This window comes from Rhinolophus sinicus, linkage group LG12 (genome assembly GCF_036562045.2).
Source record: "Rhinolophus sinicus isolate RSC01 linkage group LG12, ASM3656204v1, whole genome shotgun sequence".
Lineage (NCBI taxonomy): Eukaryota > Metazoa > Chordata > Mammalia > Chiroptera > Rhinolophidae > Rhinolophus > Rhinolophus sinicus.
The window spans coordinates 3,393,085-3,415,700 of NC_133761.1; the positions used below are offsets into that span (position 1 = coordinate 3,393,085).

The 22,616-nt window shown below is 47.9% G+C and overlaps 1 protein-coding gene across 4 annotated transcripts in view; it reads left to right on the top strand.

Moving 5' to 3' along the window:
- FAM135B (family with sequence similarity 135 member B) overlaps positions 1-22,616 on the top strand; it is a 171,754-nt gene that overhangs the window by 131,797 nt on the left and 17,341 nt on the right. For 3 of the 4 annotated variants that reach the window (XM_019724323.2, XM_074316296.1, XM_074316297.1), the window contains 3 exons: positions 16,159-16,315; positions 18,346-18,395; positions 21,781-21,936. In XM_019724323.2, coding sequence (XP_019579882.2) covers positions 16,159-16,315; positions 18,346-18,395; positions 21,781-21,936 — 363 coding nt within the window. The remainder of the gene's footprint in view (positions 1-16,158; positions 16,316-18,345; positions 18,396-21,780; positions 21,937-22,616) is intronic. The other variant, XM_019724341.2, reaches the window with a different exon arrangement.

The following is a 22,616-nucleotide window of genomic DNA, read 5'->3' on the forward strand; positions in this document are numbered from 1 at the left end:
TTCAGAGTGGGAGCGAAGGTGTTCGTCCCCATCACAAGTCAGCGGCTTCACCCTGGGGGAGCTATTTTTCCTCTCTGACTCCTGGCTTATCTATCACAAGGGATACTAATGCCTGCCTCTGCTGGTGGCCGAGGGGATTAAATGAAATAAGCATAGAAAAGCCTTGAGCTTATAGCCTAGCATAAAGTGCTCAGTAAAACCCTCTGCTGGTATTATATTTCTTTTAGTTTATCCACATAATATTACTCCAAGAGCCCCAGTGCAGCCCTGTGGGCAGGACAACAAATGAAGGATCTGTAGTGCTGTTCTCGGTTTCAGCATCGACCTGCTGTGTGACCTTGAGTCAGACACTTGCCCTCTCTGGGTCTCAGTCAACCACAGTGTAGAAAGAAGATTGGATGAGATCATCCTGGAGGCCTCTTTGAGCCCTTTCTGTGCTGTTTTCACTGTGACATCCTTGACAGTGCCTGGTACAATAGGGACATTTGAAGCATCATGCTTGATGTGTGAGCCCAGATTCTCCAGAGAAACAGAATCAATAGCATGTGTACACACACACACAGCAGAGAGAGTGACTTATTTTAAGGCATTGTCTCATGATAGCAGAAGCTGGCAAATTCAGAATCTACACATTAGGCCAGCAGACTGGAGACCCAAAAAAGAGTTACAGTTTGAGTCCAAAAACAGTCTTCTACCTGAATGATCAAATTTCTTCTTCTTGGGGGAATAGGGGGTGGTCAGTCTTTTTCTATCCAGCCCTTCAACTGGTTGGATGAGGCCCACCCATATTTGGAGGGCAACCTGCTTTCCTCGAAGTCTAGGGACTTGAATGTTAATCTTATCTAAAACATGCCTTCGCAGAAATGTCTAGAATAATGTTTGACTAAATATCTGGGTACCACGGCCTGGCCAAATTGATCCCTAAAATTAACCATCACACTAAATAAATGCCCAGGGTCTGACAAGACTTTCACTGAATGTCAGGAATCAAGTTACTCAAAATCAGGAGAAGTCCCGTCTCCCTCCAGTGACTCTGCACACCCCCTTTCTTCTCACTGGAGTAAGTGGGGTTGCTCCACCGCTCGGGGGTGGTGATGGCCGCCTGGTGGAGAGATGTAGACTTTAGCACTTGTCTCGTCTTCACAGCTCTGCCTCCTTGAGCAGGGGCGTCCGTGTGTCAGTTCATTTATTTACTGACCACAGCTGACTTAGCCGTCAGACGTATGAGGTCCAGTACCTAGGGATCGCGGTACTTTTACAAGCCAACAGAATGTTTAAATTACTTTTAAAATCAGAACTAATGTGGGATACGATCCAATCTGGATTATAGTCACCTTCGTATCAATGTAATCATACGGATACAATATTAAGTCTTTTTTTTTGTTAATGGCTAAAAAGTGCCAGGGACCCACACAAATCATAATTTGGCTCTGGGAACAATCCTTATTACTTCTCATTGTTGTTTCCTGATTATAGATGTGAGAAATCAGAACCCAGAGAACCCGGATAACTTCCTCATGGTGGGCAGGTGCAAATTTAGAATTAGCTATTTGGTCCCTATTTCGAGAATTAAGGCGAACAGTGTTTTCTTGCTCCATTAAAATTAAATAGTTTAAAATTTTCTCGTTTACATGGTTACCTGATGTACTAAAATCCTGCAAAATAAAAAAGCAAGTCGCTATATGGTGCACAGGCTCTGAAGGGCTTTGGGGAGACAAAGCACCCCTCAGTCTGCTTTTGAATTCCACAGAATTCCACAGGTCATTTCTAAACCAGAGTATAAGTTGGTGAACAGGGGCTTGTCATGCAGAAGTCCACAGTGGTGTTTACTGACGCACCACCCTTTTCATTCGTGAAAATTGCCTTTATTCCCCCTGCCTGCCTCCAGTGCCTTGCTCCCAGGCAAATTTTCAAGACACAGTGGGAGTTGTCACGTGGGGAGGCTGAGGCCGAGTTTTAAGCAGAAAAAGGATTTCGCGGCCCTGGGAGTGAGCTGACAGTGTCCAGGGCTCCGTGCCGTTTACCTGCCTCTGCTCTCCTTCTGGATGTCGTGACGTGTCATGCGGACGCTGAAACAGAGCAGAGCTTCATCAAGTCTTCTCTTGTTGCCTGCACGGGTCTTGTCACGGTTCCATGTTGTCTAACACCCCGCCGGCCTGCCATGGTACCTGTGATGAGATGTATCTTTCTCACTCGCTCAGGAACCAGCAGTGGGTAATGTTGCCAAGAGAAGTAGTGTGGCAGGGGACAGAATGCATCAGCTTGACAGCCAGATGCCTGTGCTTAAGCTGACGTGCGTTCCTCGTCTCTGACTCTGCATTGGACAGACATTCATAGCATATCTAACCTGCACGGCCTCCTAGACTCTGGGATTTTCGCTAGTAGCAAGACGTCCGTGTTTCTTGTTGTTGGGGAGGAAAGGAGAGAGAAAACACACGAATGTTTACTTAATAATGTTGTCATGACTGCAGAGAAGTTGCTAGCATGGGGAAACTGACCTGGTCCGAGGTACAGGGGAGCTTGCCTGAGCCAGGGGAACTCAAGGTGTGATGTGAAGGAGGAGGCGTGGCCAGGCAGGGGAGGGGGAAATAGAGGTGCCATGGATGGTCGTGTACGTTGTGTGCTACATAAAGATGCCTGGTGGAACCCAGGATTTGGGGCTGGAGTCCTGCCCACTCCCCACTTGCCAAGCTGTGCATCAGTAGGGTTGCGTCCACCGAGAAGAGGGCTCCTTTCCCCAGTTCATCTGCTTAGGAGGGAAAGCTCCTTCTCGGTAGCCCAAAGGCACCCCACAGCGGCCCTGGAGGAGGAGCAGCGTTTGCGCTAAGGGGCTGCTGTGGCCAAGCCCCTGAGGTGGGAAAAAACCAGAGTGTAGAGGATGCTGCAGCCGGTAGGGCTGGAACTAGTGAGCCAGAGGGTAAGGGAGGCGGCTCAGGTCGGTGGGAGCCCAGCCCTGCAGGTCCCCGCAGACTGAGTGGAGGGTGACAGGCTGAGTCTCAGGGACTATCCAGCCTGGGAAGAGTCCCCAGCACCCCGACAGTGCCTGGCCGGGAGCTGGGGCTCCAGAAACCAAAGCTGGTGCTGCCATTGCATCCACATCTCCGTGCAGCGTGGCTGGTCTTTAATCCCACGTGCAGTCAGTCGTTCTAGGGTGATAATTTGTTGTTTGCGAAAAGTGGCCTCATAAGGAAAGTCATGTGCCAGTGACCAGGTGCAGAGAAGGAGGCTGCCTGAGAATGTGGTGGGATAGGTGTTTTGGGGGGTCGGAGATAGAGTGTTGGACTGATTGTGGTTGTTACTGTGATGGAACTGGGTCCACCGTGTGTTCCTAACACACGTGAGGGGAGAGGACGCATCTGGGACATGGTTTCTCGAGCACTTTGACCAGTGCAAATGCTGGTTGTCAAGTTAGTAAGAGGCCAGCGTTCCAGTCCATAGATGTTCCTTTCCTTTCAGTGGTGATTTGAGAAGCTGTGTGTTTCACATGGCAGTCGCTCAAAACAAAAGAGCCTGTATCTCGAGATACTTTTTGCAGAAGACCCACACAAGGGATCCACTGGCCTGTATCAGACGTTGCAAAAACAAAACACAAAGAGAATAATCATGTTCAGTAACGGAGGTTTAGGGGTTGTTTGTTACAGCACTTAGCATTAATTAAGAGAAAATAGTGCTTTTCAATGGGCCAACTGCCACAAAACCCTAAAATGCATAGCATTGACCTTGCATTTTAGGTCAGGCATCTAGAAATGGGGACTTTGATACGGACAGATGGGCATCTGAGGATCCACGTTACACAGTGGCTGCACATTTGGGAAAGTGTCACCTCTGAGAACTCGGAAGGCAGATCACAGGCCTGCTGTGCCTCTAGGCAGGCACTCAGCCTCAGCACTTCTAGTATTTTGGGCTGGATCATTCTTTGCCGAGGGCACTGGCCTGTGCATTGCAGGATATTTAGCTGCATCCCTGGCCTCTGCCCATTAGATGCCAGTAGCACCTCCTGCTCCATTGTGACAATCAGAAATGTCTCCAGACATTGCCAGATGTCCCCTGGGAGGCCAGATCGCCCCAGAGAGAACCAATGCTCTGGGGAAGAGGTTGGGAAATGCAACAGTAGCGCTGTGTCTGCACTCGTGGCTGTGTTAGGTGAGGTGTCACAAGAAACAGGTGGCCTCAGGAAAAAAAAAAGCTTCCAGACAGGCAAAGGGACAGAGGGACAAAGTCTGTGCAGAAATGAGGGACTGGCAGAGTTGGAAAAGCCTATTTCTTTTTGAACACAAACATTATGATTACTGTTAGAACAAAACACAACAAAGAAACTTTGAGTGTCAGAGCCTAGGAAACTCAGTCGGATAAAGTGAGAGTGATTCTGGGCAAAAGTCAGATTAATGTCCCAACTCTCCTATATATATCAACGCAGAAAGTTCCAAGTCAGCTTCCATCTAGTTTATACTAGTCTATACTATACGTAGAGAGACCCAGAGGCAGAAAATCAAAGAAATGAAACAGATTTAAGAGCCCATTCCAGAAACAAAGAGATCAATCACCTATTAAGTTTTAAAGAAAAGTACATGGAAGAAGCCGCAAGCTTTGAGTACAAAACTGTTTGACGGTTTGAGACGAATCTCAGCGGATGGGCCTGTTCTATAGAGCAAGAAACAGGCTTTGGCTGCTGTGGGTCCCCAACAACCCTGCTCCGCGCTGCCCACCTCAGCCTCCCAGAAGACAGACCCAGAGGCTATGGGATGCAAGGACCCAAGTAGGTGGCCCGAGGAGTTCTGACGAGTAGCAGACTTGGAGCCCAGTCACGAAGCTTTGCCCACTCCCAGCTAGAGGGCCTTCACTCTGTCTGCCCAGCGGAACTTCTGGGTTGCTGTAGACCTGGGTCTGCTCTGCGTCTCCCAGGGTTTTCCATTCCCAATGGAGCTATGTCAGGTGCCCTCTCCCATCTCTACTTTTGTACATTAGGTAGGCCACGGGCAGAGAGAGCCTTTCCCGGGCTGCCCCTGCAGTTGGGGACAGTGCAATCGCCATTAGCCAGGAGTGGACATCAGAATCTCCTGGGGAGGTTTTTTTTTTTTTTTTTTTTTTTAATATCATCCATATCTGAGCCCTGCTCCTGGACATTCTGATTCTGCCGAGCCAGAATGAGGTTTAGACAACATTATTCTAGAAATCTTCCCCAGGGGATTCTGATGTATCCTCCGGTTGACGTCTCCTGGAAGGGAGCCAAAGGTGCAGACTTTGGAGTTAGGCACACGTGGGTTCAAAGCCAGGATCTGTCCCCTGAGTCCCTGCGCTCGTCACCTCTCTGAGCTGGAGATGACACGCGCATAAAGTGCGTGACATCGAGTCCCAGCTCAGCAGCACCCCGGCTATGGGAAGACAGCAGAAGCTCTGGCACGTGTGCTTCTGCATTGCCTGCTAGGTTTCGTCCCTTCGGCATTCTTTCCTCCCAACGCCTTCCAGCCCCCACCCTCTCCTCTGACCCCAGGCTGGGTGACGGGTCCCTTCTCGGGCCCCAAATAGCTTCTCATTCACTCCCATCATTGAACCTTTGCATTTCCTCATCCTTGCTTGTTTGCTAGCTAGTCTCTTACTAGACGTGGGGGTCCTAGACTGCAAGTGTTGGGGGGCAGGAACTATTCCCTGCTGTGCAGCTCCAGACCAACAGGTGCCCAGGGGTGGGCCCCAGGTAAATAGCTGTCACCATGTGGCCCCTGATGCTCTCTCTGCTTTATCATGTTTAGTGGCCACGGTAACCTTCTGAGCTTACCATCACCACCTGCATTTTGGACACAAGGAAACTGAGTCTCGGGCAGGTGAACTGACTTGCCCCCAGTCACACCAGTGGTAAGCTGCAGAGGACCTCGTGGGTCGAGTGTCATTGGACTCTGCCCGCTGCGTGCCTCACCTTGGTTCCCAACAGCCGTCCCCCACACTGCCAGGCCCTGTCCATCCCACTGCCTCCCCGTCGCCTGTGCCTTGTACAGAATGTCCCTTTCTCCTAAATATGGCAGAAATGCTCCCTGAGCTTGTCTGTCCTCATAATTGCCCCAACTGAGAAAATATAAACCGTGATTTGAGTGTAACTATTCACGGAGTCGTTAAAGAGTTTGTGTGAGTCACTGAAGAGAACACGTTTATTTCCTGGCTCTTAGCATCTCCCTGGGCTCGGAGTCAAGAAACCCATATTTAAGTTGGACTCTGCCATTTACTAGCTTTCGCCCTTGAGTATAGGTCAGTGAATGTGTGAGACTCAGTTTCCTTCCCCTGGTCAGTAAAGTCACAGCGATACTCGCCATCGTGCAAGCAGGACACTGTCACCTTTGTGATGAAGCCGCCAGGGGCAGGTTAGCGGTTCTAGAAATTGCAGGAGAGCTGATATGGTGATTCTTCCCCCTAAATATAAGCCATTCTCCTGATCGATGTCCCCTTCTTTTCTCCCTAAATAATGAGCAGGACCAAAGGAATCTTCCAAGCCCCATACTTTCTGCCTCCAATGTTATGCGTAATTGGATATATTTGATAGTTTCTATCGTCTTGAAAAACCACTGTACAAATATTGAAATAATGAAAGATCCATCAAAGAACAGTGGTGTAATATCGCCTTCTGTTTCCATGGAGACCAAATACCTCCTGTTCAGCTGGGTGATTATTAATGGCGTTGCCCCGTGGAACGCACGTCGGGGTCGCTCGGTACGTGGTATTTATCACCACCCGCAATGTGTTCAGCACATTGAAACTTATGTTTATTATTGGGGGTTTAGAAATGGTTTCATGTTCTGCTTTGATTCAACTTAATTTTTCGAAGGGCATATTGCCAGTGCCTGGTAATGCGTGTCTTGGCTGTGTTGCTGTCTGAACGGGCATTGTGTGTGTGTGTTTGCACACACACGAGGGATGCAGGTCAGTGAACGGGATCTTAGCAGGCTAGAAACCCAGTGCCCAGAAAAAAGAAAGGAGGCAGGTATCTACTGAACAACTACTCTGCGTTGTACACAGAGTTCAGGTTTTTACTAACATGGTCTCTTCTGAGTCTGCTAACGTCTGTGAGCCTTTCTAAGTCTGAGGCCCATTCCACAGATGAGGAAACTAAGGCTCTGAGAAGAACATAAGGACAGCCCCATGGGTTGTTCTCATGGTCGATGTAGTTAGTGGGACGGGCCCACGGTCAGCACTGAATTAATGGTAGCTCTCTTCTCTTTTCCTTCTGCCGTGCTTGTTTGTCTCGTTGCTTTTTTGTACAGTTACAATTAGAAGTAAGAGAAGTAGAATCATTATTAGTTTTGCTCATGTGCACCAAGAAAAAAGTTTGGTTGACTCAAGAACTGCATTCGCCCAGATCCTGTTTTGTTTTCCCCCAGAAACTCATTGCTCACCTACTTGGAAGTAATCTGAGTTACCATGTTCCTGCAAACACTCCATGTGCACCCGTTGGGGTCTGTGAACTGTACTTAGTGGGAAGGGATGCAGGCTACGTATGTCTCCAAGGATAGCCTTGCTGTTGTTTGGAAGAGAGAGACCATTTTTCTTCTGGAAACGAGAATCCCCGGAACTTAAAAGCCTGTGTAGCAGAGCCCCGTGATTTTCTTGTCTTTGCCCCCTGGCATAGCGACGTTCTACCTCTTAGCTTTTCTCTGTTTTATCCCCGTCACTACACACACCCTGCACAAGGCTGTGTCTTTCCTGGACACTGCTGGACCCAGTCTCTTGGACGTGGGTGGACCTGCCCACAACCGTGTAAAGGTATGATGAGGGGACAAATGGGGAACCTCGTGGGGAAGGCCAGAGGCGAGGCGTGCGTCTCCCATTTTACGGAGGAGAATGCTGGAATTCTAAAACCCATGCTTCCAACTCTTAAGCTACGAGCTCTTTCAATTTTACCATTTTGTTGTAAGATGAGAGTGTAAGACAGCTAATTCTAGCCATAAAGCACGTTTTCCCATTTAGTTCCCATTTCTATAAATGTAGACTGAGGATACATACTCCAGATTCTTGGCCTCAATGGGTGTGTTTGTCAGGGGCTGCGAGATGGGGATGGTGTTGATGACGATGTTGGTAACGACCAAAGCTCACAGGCCATCTCATCACAATGACTGTGAGGCCACCCTTATTGTAATCTCGGTAGCATCAGGAAACTGAGGCTCAGAGAGGTTGTGTTCTCTGCCGAAGTTTGCACAGCTTGGACAGAAGAGGCTGGTAAACGCCAAAGCCCAAGGGCCTAAGTAAGTTCTGTAGCCTGTAAGTTATGTGGTCTCAGGCCTCCGTTTCCCCCAATTATAAAATGTTCAGCACTGCTGCTCTCTTCCAAAGATATGGCTTCTGTTGTGGGAAAGTGCTTATTGTAGCATCCGCCAGGTCAAAAGTTCCCATGAGTGAATCAGAATTTAAGGAGCTGGTCCTCAGTTTCCAGCATCTGCACCATCACTGGCTGTTTAGCTCAGCATAGAAACAGCTGTGTTTTTCCGGTGCTGTCTTGTTCACACATATACCAGGCAACTGAGTGTTTATGTGTCAACTGAGTGAGAAAAACAGCACATCAGAGATACATTTTTTGTTTTTTCAGTCTTCTCCTGGCCCATCTCTCAGGGTCCAGAATACATATCACTTACCCAAGGAGGCTTTATCTGACAACCCAGACTGGTTATGAACCCTCACTGTTCTCACTTTCCCACTTTGTGAAATTCCCATCTCACTGGAAATGGTTGTCCATTCTGCTAGGGAAATGTCCATCTTCCCTCCTAGAATGACAGGACCTTGGAAGCAGACCATGTCTTCCTTCGTGCTGAGATCCTTGTGTGTGTGTATGCAGTTGGCACTCAATATGTCCCATATGTACACATGTTACTCAAAGGGATTCTGGAAGATCCTGTCCCTGAATTGATTAGATACGTCCTCGGTTCTTTCACCCTCCCAGTTACCACATTGGGAATAATTGTATAGAAGGTTTTGTTGTGGTCATTTATATTTTTATTGGAAAAAGCAACGCTCTGTCCCCACTCCCCTGGACTGCCTATCCCTGAAGTAGGCCAAAGAAACTGTCTTGGCATCTCGTCTTCAGACTGTTCCAGGTACCGACAGGCTTCTCATCTGCAGAATCTTTCACGTTAACTGCTCCAGTATTTATAATTGGAAATGAACCTCATTCCTCACTGACCTTCACCATCTTCTCTGGGTAGCACAGAGAATCCTGTTCCATATTGATCTCATTCTCTTTGCCAAGGGAATTCTCAGCGGAACTGATGCTTTCCCGTGGCTGCCAGAATGTCTGCTGGAGGCTTCGGGGAACAGGCTAACCTCGGATCTGAGCCTTTCGTGGGTGAGGGGCAGGGCGAGGGGAGCGGAGAGCCTAAGGTGCCTTAGTTGCCCTTTTGGAGACTCAGCACTGGTGTTTGAATAATGGCGACCTGACCCTTGAGTTCCATCATGCTCTCTCAGTATCAAAGCCCCTTCGCCCAGTTCTATCATTTAATATTTGTAACTCCCCTGTCAGACATAGATGGGGAGCCCGAGGCCCAGAGAGCGGAAGTGACTTGCCTAGGCTTGTCCACCTGGTAAATGTCGGATGCTGGATTTAAGACTCCAAGTTTAGAGTTCAGTTGGCTACATAGCAGTTGTGTCCACTGATCATGGCTGTGGATTCACAGAGATGTACAGGGGTGTGGTCCTGTGGCGAAATTTCAGGTCAGACGCCATACTTTCAATTTATTCACATAAAAACATTAGCTGAAACATACTGAACCTTTACTCTTTTCCAGCCCCTGTCTTCAGTCTTTGCACACATTACCTGGTTTACTTTTCACTAGCATCCTGTGAAGAAGCTATGAGTATTTCCCTCATTCTATGGATAAGAAAATGGAGGCATAGAGAGAGAAGTACTGGTCCATAATCTGGTAGGTTGTGAATAATGGTGCTGGGATTTTAATCCAAGCTATTGGGCTCCATCACATCTAATCAGCGGGGTCCCCTTCCTGGGCCCCAAACCTTTTTTCTGCGTTGCTTATTTGAGTGAGTCAGCAGACACCTCGGCATCACATGACCTCCCTCTTCGCTTCCCTCTGTATCCATAACTGATTTCTTCAGCCTCTGTTTAAATATCTTTGTTTTTGTGCTTCTCCTCCCTCTTCTGCTGCTTAATTGCTTCTCTTTTTTAAATTGCATTTGTTGGGGTGGCATTGGTTGATAAAATCATATAGGTTTTAAGTGTACAATTCTGTAATACGTCATCTGTATATTGCATTGCGTGCTCACCACCCAGAGTGGGTTCTCCGTCCATCTTCCCTGGACAGTGCACAGCTTCCAAGCTTACCTCTTGTCTTCTGATCCTCTGTCCTCCCATCCGTGTCACCTAGGCTAGTTCCAGATGACGAACTTAAATTCATTGTCATGACAGTCACGAGAGGTCTTCCTCCTGCCTCCTGCCTCGAAATCTAAAGTCGCCCTCAACCTAGTCCCTCATGGGCGCTAGGCCAAAATCACACCTATTTTATTTTTGACTTCTGCAAAAGGTGTTCCTTTCCTTGTGCCTTCTCATAGGGGCCTGGAATTTTCTTCCTCCTGTTTCCATCGGGCGACTTCTTTTAAATAACAGGGCCATTTTTCACCAGGTGTGTTTTTTGACTGGCCCAGGAACGATACAGATGCTTTTCTTCGTGCTGCAGCAGCATTTGTGTGTAAGCTGATCACAGCTCTTCCCTGCACCAAAGCCGTTCGTCTGTGTGCTGCTTCACACGCTAGACCACCAAGGCGCTGAATCCCGGAATCATGTACCAATAAGCCTTTTGTATTAACTAACAGCACTCTGCTTAGCGCCCAGCCCAGAAACAAAGCCCAGTAAATGATCCTTGAATAAATGTATGCCTTAGTGACTTAGACGCCATGCTAAGCATTTTATGTAAGCGTATTCTCCTTGATCCTAAAACATGGCTCTTTGTTATAACACTAATTGTAATTACGGTTAAAAATATCCAAAACTCCTCTTGAAGGAAGTTCCTCTTGCCTCAGTGGAGACGTCTTACTAAAAGGGACATTTGAGTAGAGGGGATGCTAGAGCAGTTCCCAAGGGAAGAAAAACTCATGTACGAGGGTCTCTGCTGAGGAACAGCCTGGGGCTATGTCCTGGCCTCCTGTGACAGGATGTAGTGAGGTGACAGCAGAGTACAGGTGCAAACAGGTGAGGATGTGAGGCTGATTTCAGGGACAGAGAAGGCTGGTATTGGGGAGATGAGCCAGGGTGAGGAGAAAGCACGGGGAGGGTGGCCAGGCTTCGTTCTCTGGAGCAGAGAGGCTTCCGTGAGGAAGCCGTGGGTGCACGAGGGAAGCTGCTGTGACGTGCGGGTTGAGAGCAGACTTCCAGCCGTGACGTGCGGGGCTCCTGGTGTGCTCACACCCATCACCCCCTGTTCTTTGTGGTACCTGCTCAGGGCTGACTTCTAAGAGGCTTCCAACCCAGGGGATCATATTGCTTCTCTCTAAGTCACTTCATCGGATCTTCTCCCCTTTCCACGGCCTCCCGGTCCCCTCCATTGCTCTCCACCTCTTGCATTCACCCTTCTCTTGCTTAAACCTACAAACAGCATTTTGCCAGGGAGATGAAACGTCCTCAATATTTGAATCTCAACAAGCTAAACTCCTACCCCCCAAGGATGTTTCTGTCGGATTAGAGAACCGACTCGTAAAGAATTAAAGACATCAAGTAAAGCAAAAAGGAATTCCGTCCGATTGAAAATGACGCACAGAATCTAACCGTCCTCTGCTGTTCCTCCATCTACCTACCTCCTATAACTCAGCAAGTGTGATCTGATGGTGAGGAAAAAGAAGGCGGTATTCTATGAACACTGTACTGCTATTGATAAAAATTACAAGATGAACTCTAATAATGAGTATAATAATTATTATCACTTTATTCAGAGTGGCCACTATTTATGGAGTGACCATATGACTCACTTGATTCTTACAGGATTTATTATGTCATTTACTCCTGTCACTAACCTTACAGGGTAGGTGGTATCTTATTTCAAAATTATTTTTAATAAATGGACTCAGTGTTTTCCCGTGTGGACACGTTTCCTGACTATCATATCAGAGTTTGTGATTTGCAAAGCAGTGTTTTAATCTAAGAATACGCTGACAGTGGAGTGAATGCCCATTTCACACAATACACAATTTCTCATGTTTTTAAAATATCTGATGTAGCAGCTCCCTGGTAAATTTTAAGAAGCATATGTACATCTGATTGGAGTGTAGTAATGTTTTTCTTTAAACTAGAGCTTTCCTTCACATTACACTGGGAAAATAAAGACATTCACCAACAAAGTGTTTAGGGTTTTATGATGATCTGACAACTAAATTGCTTGTTCGGTTTGAGTTGTGTAATGTTCTCAATTAAATTAAGTATTAAGAATCCAATTTGCCAACTGCTCCCAGAATTGCTGCACGGTGCATACAGTTTGGGGACTGCCTTTTAATGGAGAACAAATGGAAGTAAAACTACTAGAAAATGAAAGTGCCAACGTGCTAAATGTTTGAATAGATAGATTCAGCATTTTCAAACATGGAGTGTCAAATTTTTTCTACACTGGGCGGAGGTATTGCATCCCGTCACCGGAGTTAAAGAATCCACCGTCTGCAGAGTTCTTGTTACCAGACACAGCTGTGAAATGGCCTGTTTGTGTCATTTGAAGGCTCTTCTATAAGACTGGCAAGCACAAGGCCAGGGGGACACCTGCACTTGGAAAACTACAGAGACATGGCCGCCAGGGAATGTAGGCCAGCATTCAGAACAAGACTGATGGCCCGGCCTCAGTTACAAATATAAGTACTAGCACTTTGCTGGTCATACGGTCACCATGTTCGTCTTGAACCCTAAGGCAAATGCAGCAACTAAACCTGCACAGCGGTATTTGATTGCAGCACGGTCATCAACATAATCCCAGTTTGACTTAAAATGTGTTCACATGATTTTTGGTCTATTAATTTTGAAAAGTATTATTTGTAGGAAAGTCTCCCTTCCTGATACTCAGTCTAAGAGAGTCACCCCTCTTTTTCTCTCTTTGCCCGTAAAAAAAAAAATGAGGTTAAGAATGACATATACCTCAGAGAGTGGAATTAAGAGCTCTGGTGAATGAGGATTTCGTATGTGAATACTCTTACTTTGGTTCTGCCATTGCTATGAGGCCAATAAAAACCAGGCATACTCTGAGCTGGTTTCATGTAGAACTAAACATTCTAATATGACAGTTTGAATGCAGTGGCCTCCCACTTCCTTAACTATCTCTTAGAATAGTCTACTCTGTTTTTTGTGGGGCCAAGAGACAGCCCTGAGCATCCTCTGTCAGGGGCAGAATTGGCCGTGACTAGGAATGTGGGCGCTGGGATCAGGGACAGCTCACTCAAGTCCCAACTGTGCCCTGTACTGACCCTCTGGGCTCGGACAAGTAAAGCACTTTCTCCCCTGCCTCACACCTGGATGTGATTTGGGGTGCCCTGTGAATCCCAGGTAGAGATTCGCAACGAGTCACACGGCTCTTAGTATGTTAGGAGAACACAGACTCTGTTTTCAATGCTGGTCTGCACTGGTCTCCTTTTCAGGTGCCTTGCAGAATGGGCTGTGTATTGAAAGTCCACCAGCCATTCTAGGGGAGAGACAAGGAGCAAATTCACAAGAGACTTCAGAATGCACACTCTAGGCGAGTAATTATGGACGCCGACTCTATACCTGCCCCGGTGTCAGCTGAAAGGATTCAATACCTTTCATAATTAAAATCACGAAAGCATAGCATTTTACACCTTGCAGATACCATAGCGAACCTCTCCAGTTTCCAAAGTAAGGCCAGTGACAACAGTCATGGTGTCCCATGGCACTGAGACTGACAGCTCACTTCTACGTCTGCGTTTGTGACCTTGGAGCTGGCCTCTTGGGATAAGAGTGATAATTGCGTGACCCTTCACACAACTGCATAATTAATCTGTTTTACCTGATGGCCATTCCACCATACTCCCGCTGTTTTCACTATCCCTATGGTCACTGCCCTGCCCTCAGTTGAGGGAACTTTGATGCTGGTGAATTCAGAACCGTATCTTGTTGGACAAGAGAGCAAGACTGCTGTTCTGGAATTCTGGACTTGTCTCTGAGTAATTATGGGACCAAGAACGATTTACTTAACCTCTCAGGGCTCGGTCCTCTTTGTAAGTTTCCCTCACAGAGTTCAAGTTCCCTGAAGTTTTGGAGGACCAGATGTCAGAGGAGAGCTCAATGCGTGCCTTCCCACCCGTCTGTGACAGGCTCACTGGCACATGCTTTGTACATGTCCTGTGGATATCTGGGTGCCCGGGAATTGATTCATGATGAGTATGATATGTCAGACCGTCCACGATGGGACGTGGGTCTGTCTGTCTAGTATCATCGCCTGCCTTTGTCCCCTGGACTCATTCACCTTAGCTGCACCCCACTGATTATACTTCCCTGCACTTTATTCACTTTTTACACTGTGTCTTGTTTACGATGGTTTCTGTGCTTGACATGCCCTCCCTTCATCCCTTCTGTACCTACCTGACCCTTCAAGTGCCCCATCACCGCTTCCAGGAAGCCTTCTCTCCCCACACCCCATCACCCATCTATAGCACCCTAAGGTTTCTTCTAACATGACACCACATTTTTTTCCTGCAATGATGGGTTTGTGTCCGTCGTTCCTCCAAGTAAAAAAATATTTTCCTCTGTGGGGGCGGGGAGAGGAGGGCAGAGTATGTTAATCTCCAGAGCTCAAGTGTTTAGCACACAGGAAGTGACAAATATAGAGCAATTAGAATCATGATGATACACGGGATTAGACTGACCCTATGACTTGCTGGAGCATAGAAAGAAATCCAACAGGACTCCCGATCATAATACTTCTAAAATGAAAACAGAGATCTTTCAAGTCAAATAGATCAGTAGCAACAATACATGTATTTACCCAAAATGCATTCATTATAGGCATTAGGTAACTTAGAGGAAGATTGTGAATTATTCAGAGTTAATGTATCCACTTATCTAATTACTAATGAGTTATTACTTTTGAAAAGTTTTAAGTAGGTCAGAATCTCTTGGTGATGGAGGCATCGACCAGTGGACTAAAGAAAACGCCGTCATTTAAGCACATCAGTGGAAGGAGTTACGTGGATTCCTACTGATAGTAATTCTAAGCCTAATGAGTTGTGTGTGTTGGGCATTCTGGAAAGTGTTATCCTCACTGTGGCCCCATGAGGGCAGGTCAGTCTCTGTCCAAGGTGCTGGATATGGTGAGAAGCAAAGGCTGGACTTGACCCCATGCTATTCTTATAATTGCAAGTCCACTGGATTTTCAGGGCATTCTGTTGTTCTGCCCCACAGAATGGAACTGCATAAAATTTACCGTGCAGTGATTCTGGAGCAAGCTGAATCAAAAACGCATCTTTTAAAAATTGCTGTTAAAACAGGCTTATTAACAGGGAGGAAACAAGATAGTATTTAGGAATCAGGAGTGAATATTTAGGACTCAGGAATGAAAACACACCCCAGGATTGTTGGGGTCTGGTTTTCACCCACACAATGTGTGCCTGTCTTCTGGACCACGATTGTTGAACACTCAAGGCGCATTGGTTCAGTCCAGTGGTTTTCAAATTTTATTTTTTCAACCAAGAATTTTTTTTTTTTAATTTCCTATGCAGAACCCATCGTACAAAACTGCTATGAGCAGAAAATCTCTGAGGAGTGGAAACCTCGCTTGCTGCTGACACCCCCGTGACTTTCCAAAATAGTACTTGAAATCCAGTGGTCTGTTCTGACCCGCTACCCGACACTGACCGACCCTCCTTGTTTGCCCCTTGGTACTGAGCACCCTGGGTCATGTGACACTTCTGAGGCACTTCTGAGGCAGTCTACTCCCATAGGACATTAATGCCAGTGATTTTCGTCATCACCTATTACTATCATGACTCTTGTTATTATTGCTCTTATTGTTAGTGCTACTATTATTTTAATTTGCACACGATAAGCAAAGGCTTGGCAGATTTCAGTGTTTTTCGGCGCAGAGGGCCAGGGAAGAGCCTCACGCTCTCTCTCCCTAGAATCACGAGCCACTTTCTGCTCTTCCTCAGGACCCACGTGTGACGCCCTCAGCTTTTCCTTTCTGTCCCCAGCAGGGGAGTTTCTACGCGCCCTCAGAGCACTGCATGCAGCATGCTTACAAGTGTCACCGGGAGCTCTGCTTCCTGCTGCTACACGCCTACCGGGGACTCCGCGCCTACTTCCTGCTCATCATGAGGGACGTCCCGGAGCTGCCACACATGGAGCTGGGTAAGGGGCCAGCGGGGGACGCGCTCATCCCGCAGCCCACCTGCCTCTTTTGGGCTGGCGCACGAGCTGTGGGCGTGCTTTTGTAAACATCACAGTGACAAGCCCTGTTTCCGGTCGGTTTTCCAGTACCCAGCATCATTTGAGCAGGAGAGAATCTTAGACGTGCAAATGCCAGAAGAAAGCACAGAAGCAACTCAAGGAGCATTCATTCATTCATTCATTCATTCATCTACCAAGCATTTACTGAACACCTGCTGCATACCTGGTACTACTGGAACATAATGTTAAGTTGCTTCCTAAGGGAAGATGCTAGTTTATAGCCTTATCTTAATTGGGCTGCAGTTACAGGACTGCAACTTACAAGAGTATAAAGCAATCCTAAGAAATCAGTACATGTATACTTTGTAATCTGGATGATTACAGAGACCGCTTAGTAGCCATCGCATTTGGTTTCTCGGGGATGAATGGTTTCTTGCACATAATCACACATCACGGAGACCCTGGGACCTGAATCCCTCCTGATTGGCATGTGGTGGGACTGAAGCTCAGAGAGGTGAAATGACTGCTCAGGGGCACACAGCAATGTGTCCAGAACCACGACAGGAGTGCAGACGTCCTGCACGGACACCCCGGGCAGGGTCCTTCTTTCATGCCACACTCGTTTACGGCAGGTGATGGGTCAAGGTTCTGGTCCCAGTCCTCTAATGAGGCCCCTTTGCCCCTCGAACAGAGGCCAGGTCCTTAGCCTGGCATTCAAGGTTAACAACAGAATCCTGCTGGGCACCTCAGCTTCTCTTCCTGTACCCTAGACCTCACCTGCTGAGGTGGTGTCCTCACTTGGCCCTGGCAGTGCCCATGACCTTGTCCATTGTCCATTATTGCATGGAACACACCAGATAACAAAGATTCATTTGCATGTTTCTCTTCCCCACTAGACTTGGGGTCTTTGAGAGCAGAGCCCCTCAGGTCATCCCTAGTGCCCAGCGGGTAGGGTGAAGGGGTAGGTGCTGGTTGTTCATTAATTGAATCCTGGTGCCATCTTGCCAATTAGCTTTGTCAGCTCTAACACCCTCGTGAAGGCAGGCGCTACTCTTTGAGTCATACAGTCATAGGGCTGATTTCTTTTGCAGATTCAAATGCTATGCACACAGTCAAGACACACACAGAACCAGAGCCAGTTCACACAGCTCACAGGGAAAGTGGAGATTGTGCAGTCACAAGTGACTTCTGCTTTAACTTCTTTTTAATCCAATGGAACTGAGTTGCTTTGGTTCATTCATTCAGTATCATATTTTTACTGAGCACCTACTCTGTGCCAGATACCAGGGACACAGCTGTGACAAGTATGACAAAAGTCCATTAGCCTGGTGGGGTTCACAGATCTGAGGACAGCTGCCGGGAGGATAGGTGTGTGCTCATCAAGGATTGCCCCCACTCACCTGGGCAACGCTGCTTTAATTAGAACCCATGTCTTAGCCAAGTGCACACCACTGACCATGGCACCACACAGCTAGAGCAGGATTCAAACACAGGCATAACAGTGACTGTTAAATCCCAAATGGCCAGAGGCCACTGGTTCCTGCTGGTGAGACGGCGGGCTTGCAGGGTCCCCTCTCGGTAGATGGTATGGAAGTTTCTGATAATCATTAATATCAGAGTCCACAGGGCTGGGCAGTAGGCTGAGCTCTGCCACGCTTCTTCTTCGGACTGCCGTCCATTCATACGTGTGCGTGAGTGTGTCTGTGTGCGTGCAAAAGCACAAAAGAATGTGGAATCACTTGGGACTGCACGCAGAGTCCTTGGTGATCTTTATGGAGTGTGAAGTCACGTGGCTCCAAATCAGGCATCTCCTCCTATAGCCCGACCCCCATGGGCAGTTAGAACAGAGAGAAGGGGCATCCTCAGGACTTGTGTTTCTTTCTGTGACTTCAGGGCCGGCTTGACACCCATGCTTCTCTCATGCCATTGGCAACTGCTGGGTTTCAGTGTGTGTCCATTTAATGGCATGTTTTTTGTTTTTTTTCCCCCAGAGTCCCTTGCTGTTGAAGAAACGCTGTCTCAGCTGTGCTCAGAGCTGCAGGTAATCAGAGAACCGGCTCCTGAAGCTGAAACGGCAGTCATTATACAGGCCCAGTACGGCCGCCTGCTTGATACAGATACCACAGGGGAAAGACAGGACTTGTAACCTCACTCTAGGTTGAAGCAATGCTCTTCTATTGCGTGTCCCTAAGTCATTGTGTGTCTCCTGGACACCTATTGTGTGCCTAGCTCTGTGCTAGATATTTTGGAAAACCTAACGGGGTAACAGGTCTCTGTGTCCTGGAGCTCACGCCCCATTTGTTTATTTGCCCATTACACATCCATTGGGCAGGCTTTGATCGACTGCCAAATCTGTGCTTCCCACCGAGGGTGACAGAGGCCTTGAACTTGTGCTCAGATGGCTCAGACATGGCAGGAGCCTGGTGCAAACAGTGCTGAGCATTTGTCCCAAATTCCTCAAGCATGTATTATGTCGGTATTAACCATTACCGACAGTCTCTGGGGCCCTTTCACACCCTATCGTGCTGGCTGGTTCCCTAGGTGAACAGAGGCCGTTATGAGCCCTGCGCCTGGCACACAGCCCCACCCCGATGGGCCTCACAGGAGGTGGGGCTGCAGATATGGGCACAGTCACTGGTGGTCGTGGGACCCCAGGAGCATGTGTCGCTGACTCTGTGTGAGGTGACAGTTGCTGGTGGGCCCCACAAAGGAGGCTGCATTGGCGCTAAGCCTGGAGGGAATGAAGGAGATTCTGCATTTCTAACACGTTCCCAGGAGAAGTGGTACAACTGGTACTTCTGGACCCCAGGTGGAATAGTAGCTAAACTCGGAAAATCCACAAGAGGGCGCCTTTCCAGTCGGCATTGGGCCCAAATCCCCTTGTCAGCGTGAAGGGCCCCTGCTTGGTCTTGCCAGAGAAACCCCTGCACTCCCATCATCTGTAATGGCACAGGCTGCGACATCCATGAGAGTTGGAAAGTCTTCTTGGCATTTACCTAGAAGCTTCCTTAACCTTATCGGGAGCTATTTTTATAATCAACTGGGGGTGGGGGGCGGGGGGAGAATAGTTCTCACAGAGACACATGTAATGAATTGCATTTTCTTTTCCTCCTTTTCACTCCGGTGGCTGAGCTCAGAAGTCATGTTATGTTGGAGGGGACTGCTGTGGGTGACAGAAGAAGAAGCCTAGGAGGGGAAGTCCAGTTATAGAAACACGGGGTACCTCTCATTGATGCAAAGTCACCAATTTATCCACTAGATTTATCGAATTCCACTATCCATCAACTATTGTGCAGGTGTTAGGACTACGGAGAAGGCTAAAGCTCAAAATGCAAGCAAAGGAGGGATGTTGGAAGTGAAACAAGCTACGTATGGTTAGCGGTGCCATGAGTGTGGTCTACACAAGGTGACGCAGACTGTGCAAGGTCAACGAGGTTAGTCTTAGATGTGCGTAAACACGTAGCATGGGGCATAGTGGAAGTTTCAAAGGGATCATGAGAAACAAGGGGGACGGCATTGTCCCCTTAAACAGTTACCTGGTGGAGAACAGACAAGTCCAAAGTGGTGAAGACAGGGAGAAAGGAGATGGGAAGGTGAGAGGAGAAGGTGTTCCAAGGAGAACGTGTAGCCCAATCAAGGGTCTGCTGCATGGAACTAGCTGGATATTCCAGCACGGGAGGCAGGTTAGTGAGGCTAGGCAATGGGTGTGCAATGGGCCAGAGAGAAGGTAGCCAGAGGGCAGGCAGGGAACAGGGTCAGGGGCACAGTGGTGCCGAGTGTTGATGACAGAGCTTGACGCTCATTAGTGAGGATAACTGGTGGGTGAATCTTAAAGGCAGGCCACTGCTGGTCCATCTGAACACCTCACGCTCCAGCCTGGAGGTTGTCCAGTGACTGACCGTGATCCCACCCCCACCGTCAATCACGTTTTTACTTTTCTACGTCTAAACACCCTTGGCTATGGATTATAGGACTGCACCGAGAGAGTACAGTCCCTGTTTGATCCCTGCCTCCCAGCAGAGCCAGTGCTAGAAGTAATGTTTGTATCAGAAGGGAGTAAGGGCGGTCCTCTCGTTTTGGAGTCGTGTAGCTTGTATAGCCATCAGACACTGATCTTCCTTCTTAGGAGAAGCAGCTCAGAGACGCTAGATCTGAATGAGGTATCTGGAAGCTAGTCATTAACTGTAAAGCGACAATACCCAGCAATTAAAGAGCCCTACTGTGTGCTAACTTCCTCCTTCCCTCCTTTCCTTGCTCTTAGATGCCTCACTCCACCTAGTATGTCTTCATCCAGCATCAGCCTTTAGTCCAAGAATAGCCACATAGACTTGCAATGTTTCAATGGGCATTGAACTTAATCTCCCTATATGTTATTATACCCCTTAAGCATTTATTTGCTTTGCACACTCATTTTACATATGAAGAAACTGAGGTACAGTGCAGAGAAGGGGGCAGAGACAGGGTTTGAAATGACTATGGGTGTGTGGTCCTGCTGTAGCACCCATGGCAGAGAGGTCCCCACCGCTCAGACTTGTTAACCCACCGTCTTGTCTCCTCCACTGAATGAGGCTCCCTGAAGGCAGAGACCCTCCCCCCTTCATCTCTATGTTCCCATTTATTCTAAACATGTGCCTGGGTCGTGGAAAACACACACCAAATACTTGTTGGATAAATAGTGAGGCCTTTGTTCCCATAATAAATAGTGAAGGAGTCTGTGTCAGGCCTTGGCAGCTGGCTCCCTGCCTCTCCTCAAAGACTTGATTTCTTTTCTCATTTCGCCAGAAGCAACGTTACCACCAAGCAGATGGCTCTCCTAGTTCAACTGAAGCGACCCCAAGGTTCTCGCTAAGGCGGCCGGCTCTCGCTACGCTGGCTCCTTCAAGTACTAGTTAAGGCAGCCTGGGATCCTCCGTACGAAATTTGGAACGATGGGGGAAGATGGTGGTGGTGCTGTCAGCACCACCGTGTGGAAATCACTAACCACTTCGGTTCTGGGAGCTTTAAAGACTCATTTCCCAGGAGACGTTCTGACAATGCCTGTTATGAGGAGGCTGGGTGGTGCTGTGGCTTTGTGGTTAGACAGTCCTGTGGTTGAGTCCCAGCTCCGTGTCAGCGAGGCCATGCTATTGAATCCCTCCGACTCTCATGGAATTGTTCTGTGAAATGATGACAACAACTCTACCACAGTTGGTAATTACAGGGATTCAATAGGGGCATATATAACATACCTGATAGTAAATATGCATAAGTGGAAACTATAATGGTTACCGAGTGCTAAGTGCAGGATGTAATGGCATAGACAGTCGAGTCCAGACAAAGGACAGAGACATTCATTCAGAACAGAGCAGTCAGTTAAGACATCAGGAAGATGGCTGCAGTAGCTTCATGGAGTGGGGGCCTTGACTGCCACCGTTCTGCCTCCCCAGATGTTGAACCATCCAGAGAAGATAGCCGAGCAGATAAGTAAGGACCTCGCCTGGCTCGCCTCCCACCTGATGGCTCTGTGGACCCAGTTCCTGGACACGGTGACTCTGCACTCCCAAGTGACCTCTTACCTCACACACGAGCACCACACTTTGCGGGTAAGGCGTCCCGGGGTGTGAATGCTCTAATTACATGCCAGTGAGCTCTCGAGGAAGCTTCTCAGTGGTTGTTAGTTCACTGGGCAGAATACAAACTGGGGTTGGCGTCTATAGACCTGATTCCGTCATGAACTTGCAACTGAGACTTTATGAGCTTACTTTGCCTCTCAAACTCTGGCTCTACCATTCGTAAAATACCTCTCTGGTGATCAGATGACAGAAGAGCCCATCTCAAGGGATATTACAAGTGCTCTGAAAGTGTTTTGAAAAAGTGTTTTCTAATGGAGGACATTGCTCCAGGTGTATTTCTTTGCCTGCAGCTGGGATGTATAAGGGCAGGTACCAATGCGTGATAAAAGATGGTGGTCTCATTTACAGCAAGAGGACCAAAAGCTTAGGAGACACACAGGCATGGCTGGCTTGGCAAATTCTTTTTCATCTGCATTTGTTTATGCTCCCCGTGTTCAGAAGCAGAATAAATAAGACCTAAATATAAAAATGACAGAAAGCAATGCAAGACCATTCAAACATGCGTTAAACTGTGCCCATAAACCAGGCTTGGGCTAGAGCTGTGAATGAGAGCAGGCCGGCTGCTGTGGGAGAGGAGACAACCTGATGCTTCAACACTGCTGGGTGGTGGGCTCAGCTCTCCTCCTATTAGTATCTGCCACTTACCTCCT